The sequence below is a fragment of the Prionailurus bengalensis genome, chromosome X (genome assembly GCF_016509475.1).
Source record: "Prionailurus bengalensis isolate Pbe53 chromosome X, Fcat_Pben_1.1_paternal_pri, whole genome shotgun sequence".
Lineage (NCBI taxonomy): Eukaryota > Metazoa > Chordata > Mammalia > Carnivora > Felidae > Prionailurus > Prionailurus bengalensis.
Genome location: NC_057361.1, coordinates 47,819,744 through 47,825,743, shown reverse-complemented (window position 1 = coordinate 47,825,743; position 6,000 = coordinate 47,819,744). Strand labels below are relative to the sequence as shown.

Genomic DNA, 6,000 nt, shown 5'->3' with positions numbered 1-6,000 from the left:
TTTAAAAAGAAGAAATTCAGAAAATTTGCTTGACATATATCTTGACCTCCTGAGAAATTCATATTTGTATCAGTATTGAATTTTGTGCTCCAACATAAGGAAGTTACTGTTTTTAAATAAAGCAAACTTATTTCATTGGGAAAAAGTGGCTAAGGTGGTAAATTTTATGTTACATGTATTTTACCACAATTTTTAAAAATAAAAAAAATCTGTTAAAAGAGTTTTGGGGGGCGCCTGGGTGGCTCAGTCAGTTGGGCGTCCGACTTCGGTTCAGGTCATGATCTCAGGTCCATGAGTTCAAGCCCCACGTCCCGTCAGTGCTGTCCCACTGTGCTGTCAGTTCAGAGCCTGGAGCCTGCTTCCGATTCTGTGTCTCCCTCTCTCTCTGCCCCTCTCCCACTCACACTCTGTCTCTCTCTATCAAAAAATGAACAAACGTTTAAAAAAAATTTTTTAAGAGTTTTGGAATGGAAAAAAAATTTTGGAGAATGAAAAGCAAAACCACAAGCTGGGTAAAAATGTTACAAAGCATATATGATAAAGAAATAGCACTGTGTGTATATATATATATGTGTGTGTGTGTGTGTGTGTGTGTGTGTGTATATATATATATATATATGCAAGAGGTTCGATCACTTTGCCAAAGAACATATATGGATGACAAATAAGCACATGAAAATATTCTCAACTCACTAGTCAGTAAAGAAATGCAAATCAAAATCATGAGATACCACTACATCCTACTACAATAACTAATGTCAAAAAACGGACAATGTCAAGTGCTGGAAAGGATGTAAAACAACTTAAACTTTCACACACTAATGGGAATGAAAAACGGTACAGCTACTTTGAGAAACAGCGTAGCAGTTTCTGAGAATGTTAAACACATACTTTCCACATATGCCAGTAATCCAGCTCTTAAGTATTCTCTCAAGAAATGAAAACACAAAAAATTGCATACAAATGTTTATGGCAACTTTATTTGTGATCACCCAAAACTGGAAACCCAATGTCCCTTCAACTTGGGAATAAACAAGTCGTGGTACATCCATACAATGGAGTATGGCTTGGATATAAGGAACTACTGATAAACCCCACAACATGGATGAATCTCAGGTGTATTGTGCTTATTGAAAGAAACCAGTCTCAAAAGGTTACATACTGTAGGAGCACCTGGATGACACAGTTGGCTAAGCATTGGATTCTTGGTTTCCGCTCAGGTCATGATCTCACAGCTTCGTGGTTTTGAGACCCGCCATCAGTCTCTGTGCCGACAGCATGGAGCCTACTTGAGATTCTCTCACTCTCTCTGCCCCTCCCCCACTCGTGCTGTCTCTCTCAAAACTAAACTTTAAGAAGGGCTACATATAGTATAATTCAACTTGTATGACATTCTCCAAAGGATAAAACTATAAGGATAAACAAATCAAGGTTGCCAGGAGTTAGGGTTAGAGAGGTTTTTACTATAAGTAGCAGGAATGACTTTGTTGGTGGAGGGCAGGAAATAATGGAACTGTTCTGTACCTTGATTGTGTTGTTTACACAACTCTGCATTTGTCAAAGCTTATAGAAATGTACACCAAGAGGAATTTTATTCTATGTAACTTTTTAAATACAATTTTAAAAATCTATAGGCATAAAATAAGCCTACATGTTGTAGGATTCTTTTCACATGACATTCACATGAAAGCAAAACTATAGAGACAGAAAACATTATCAGTGGTTCCCAGAATCTGAAGGTAGGAATAAAAGGGTTAACTACAAAAGGCCCTAGTGTTTCAGGGGTGATAGAACTATTCCATGTCATGATTGTATTAGTAGTTCACTACTGTATACATTTGTCCAAAGTGAAATAACTTACACTATAAAGGGTGAACTTTATTGTATATACATCAAATCTTAGTATTTTTTTAAATGAGGGAAATGACTCAAGAAAGAGCTTTTTTTTTTTTTTTTTTTAGGTTGTGATACATTGTAGAGAATCTGGAGTCCCAAATTCTTATCCCGACATGACTACTTTAGTTCTTCTGTTTGATTTAGGCCAAATCACATCCCCATGCTTTTTTTTAAATTAAGCTCTGCACCCAACATGGGGCTTGAACTCCCCAAGATTAAGTCGCATGCTTTACCAACTGAGGCAGCCAGGTGCTCCTCCCATGCTCCTTCTTACTCATTGAGATACCTCGTATGTCCAGTGCTTAGTTTCCAGTATCTCTTAGGAGTACTAGAAAACATTTTCATTTTTTGTTAATTTTAGAAAGAGACTGTGAATGGGAGAGAGGGGTGAATAGGAGAAGGGAGAGAATCTCAAGCAGGCTCCACGCTCAGGGCAGAGCCTGACACGGCTCAATCCCATGACCCGGGGATCACGACCTGAGCCAAAATCAAGAGTCAGACGCTCAACCAACTGAGCCACCCAGACACCTCTAGAAAATGTCACAAAGTTCAATGAAATGCCATATAAGTTTTAAAATGGCCTTAGCTATCCTGGGATCCAATTTTTCATTGTAACATTATTTACCTGCCAGGAGAGTTTGATAAGATACTGTGAAATAAGTTGTACTCCATGCAAAGGGACTTGGAAGTAGAATTTTAGTAAGACTCTTATTTTACTGAAAAAAGCATGTATCTAAAGCTGGCACATGAGTAGGCATTTAATCAGTGTTAAAGAGGCAGCACAATGCAGAGGAAAGAACCTACATGCGTTTTTTATCATATCTGGGTTCCAATCCTGGCACTTACTGTCTTGGGTACATCCTAACAACTTCCTTAGCCTATCTTTCATATGGGGAGACTAACCCCTTACTGGAAGAGCTGTACTGAGGATTAAAGGAGTTAAGAGGTTTCCAGGGTTTGGTGCAGTGTGTGCTCAAGTAGTACTTAATTCTCTTTTTTGGCTGCCCCAGAATGCAGGAGTGGTCTGCACTTCCCCACCAATCAGCCTGCAGCCAAGGGCTTGCCAGTCCATCATGTGATTCTGCTCTTAGGATTTGAATAGGCAAATTAGGGGGTGACAGCATGAGGCAAGACTAAGATGTGGCTGTGGATCCAAAGATGATGTGGAAGTTTGGAGTAGAGGACAAAGACTGAAGTGATGTAACAGCCAATCCCTTCAAATCTGTTCCCAGTAGATTGCTGGGACAGATGTCATGTTCACAGCCCAAACTCTGGTAAAGTAAGATTGTTTATCTGCTGCCATCTACTCCAGTCCCTTTCTGAAGGCCCCTTGACACTATCTTTGTCTGATGGGGTAGGCTTTCCCAGAGCAGGTGGCTAATTATATTTTAATGGGGTATAGTGACTTCAACCAATGAACCCCTAATACAGCAGCTAATGGCACCAGATCCCTTTGAATGACGGAATTCAGAATTCAAAGCTGGTGCCGGATGAGAAATGATCATGCAAGGGTTGGGCCCAGCCAGAGTGTCTCACTTCAGGGGATTCCTCCAACCCAATCTGCCTAGAAATGCCCGAATGTGTGACTTGCCCCCCCGCCATGTAGCCATGCTACCAACAAGCATCCTGTTTTCCCTTCATGTAAACAAGGTAGTGTTTACCACAGCCAGGCTTGTGTTCTCTTCTCTCTATCCTATCCCCAGACCCTTCCACAGACAAGGCTCATCACTTCTCCCCCTACTGTCACTGCCATACAGAAGAGGATCTGCAGACTTGGTGGGAGGAAGATGAATAGCCTACAGCCCACCACAGGAATGGCTTGCCACTGAAATATGTTGCCGACTGATAAAGAAATCATCACCCTCCTAGGGACCACCAGGTTACCAAAAGCCTCACCTATAGTTGCACATTTAGCTATTCAAGAGGGTTTTGTGAGGGTCAGTCTTCTAACCATCCTAACCTACAGGGTGGGGATAAACTGTTAGCATCAGGGATCTGCTGATAATTTTATTTCCCTTGAAAAACAGAGTAGGGGTTAAATAAAGAGTATTAGGTTTGCCAGCTCCGGCAACTTGGGACTCTTTTTTCTTGAAAAATGGAGGGAACAGTGAGAAGGGGACATGATGGGGGAGGAGTTCTTTTAATATGCAGGTGCTTCAGGGAGAAGCACACCATTTCATCTGTATTCCATCATCCCACTGGAACTGGTGCTTGGAGGGGAAAGGGGGGTGAGATTAGTCGATCAGTCACCAGCACTGTCATCAGCGTTGCCAGAGAGGTCGAGGACAGACATCATGGAATCAGACAACTTGCTGGCGAGTTTATCTGCAGAAGGGAGAAATACAAGCATTCACTTAATGGGTGGCTTGCCAGCAGGAGGGCCTGCCAGAGCTGGCCTATATCTATCTTGATCTACATCAAACTCCCAAACTGGCTCACTTACCCCCACCACTATACAAAACAACTGGGCGGTGGGGGTGGGGGGGTGTTGGCAGTCAATGCACAAGTTCACAGGTAGACTCATTTATCTACTTGTGAAATGATCACCCCAACATAGGGTCTATCTCAGAGTGTCAACTCACTGGGCTCCAGGTATTTTTTTTTCCTTTCTAGTATCAAAACAGCAATTTTCTTTTACTGTGTTGAGCTTAGCACTCTGCTACTACCGTTAAAGCTCTCACAGCAAAGGGGAAGCATAAAGTAGGGTCTTTGAGCCTGAATGCTCACCTCCCATCCTCCAGCCTCCAGCCTGTTCTTCAGGATTCCCCTCAGATAACATCTCCTCCAGGAAGCCTTCTCTGATCATCCCTACCCCACCACCATCTAGGTTAGGTTCACCAGGCTGGGTTAGGTTTCCCCACTCTTCTTTCTCTGTGACCAATGTCTGTTTTCTTATCTCTTCCTCACTCCCTTATAATAAGACCAGGAGTTCAAGGGTATTTCATCTCCGGATTCCCAGGACTCAGTGTGAAACCAGGCCAAGAGCAAAGAACTGGGCTTATGGGGTCAATAAATCCTAGGTTTACATCTTGGCTCCATCAAATCCTAGTTGTTTTACCTTGAGTATATCATTTAATGTCTCTGGGCCTGTTTCCTCACTTACCAAATCGGGATAAGGCTTGCAATGAGTTAGTGAATATTAGTACAGCATGAAGACCTAAATTGGCCAACCACACAACAGCCCACCATTAAAATGGAGGAAGTTCTTTTATGAATTTACATTACATATTAAATGGAAACATGATATGGCAAAACTGTGTGATCAGTTGACTAGCATCTGCATAGAAAAAGAGAATAAAAAATATGCAGCTATTTGCCTGTGTACCTATCTCAGGAATGAGAAGAAATTAACTGGTCACCTCTGTGAGAAGCCCTAGATGACTAGGATATTGGAAGGAGAGAAACATTTCACTGTATATCCTTTTGTACCTTTCAGATTTTGAGTACATTGCCTACTGATAAAGTAAACATTATATATAATCTGTAAATTCCGTAGAAAGCAGCTAATACATAAATGGTAGCTATTTGATACACAGACTAGGTTCTCCAAGTGTGGTTCCCAGAGGCACAACATCAGCATCCACCAGGAACCAGTTAGCAACACAAATTCTCAAGTGCTATGGCCAATATACTCAATCAGAAACTCTGGGGGTGGGTTCCAGTAATCTGTGTTTTAACAAGCCTTCCAGGTGATTCTAATAATAAGCTATAAAGTTTGACAACCACTGTGCTAATAGGTGAGCCTCCAAACCTATGCCCCCTAACCAGGGTTAGCCTTGCGCTGGACACATGTAAATGTTCGCTCAAGAGCCCCTAATCAAGGCCTAAGTGGGCATTTTTGGAGCATGGGTAAGAGGGGTATGGTCAGGTGCCCCCACCAGTACGCTTCTGCATCTTCTTCTTATTCTTCAGGGCAAATGCCAGAGCCTGGCCCTGCTGCAGGGGGTCTGTCTCCATGATCCTCTGCAGCATTGGATGGCGGTCCACAGGGCAGATGTCCACAGTGCTATTATTCCTGGGGCGGTGGTCCACATTGCGTTTAGCCCACCCCATCTGATGACGGTTTGGATTGGTGCAATACCCAGTAAGATCTCCAATCTGGAG

At 42.4% G+C, this 6,000-nt stretch overlaps 1 protein-coding gene across 6 annotated transcripts in view; it reads right to left on the bottom strand.

Moving 5' to 3' along the window:
• Positions 1-953: 953 nt before the first annotated feature.
• The window catches only part of GNL3L (G protein nucleolar 3 like), a 28,893-nt gene continuing 23,846 nt past the window's right edge, over positions 954-6,000 (bottom strand). For 5 of the 6 annotated variants that reach the window (XM_043571127.1, XM_043571126.1, XM_043571129.1 and 2 more), the window contains 2 exons: positions 5,775-5,994; positions 954-4,221 (listed from right to left, as the gene is read on the bottom strand). In XM_043571127.1, the coding sequence (XP_043427062.1) occupies positions 4,139-4,221; positions 5,775-5,994 (303 nt within the window). In that variant the 3' untranslated portion in view covers positions 954-4,138. The remainder of the gene's footprint in view (positions 4,222-5,774; positions 5,995-6,000) is intronic. The other variant, XM_043571132.1, reaches the window with a different exon arrangement.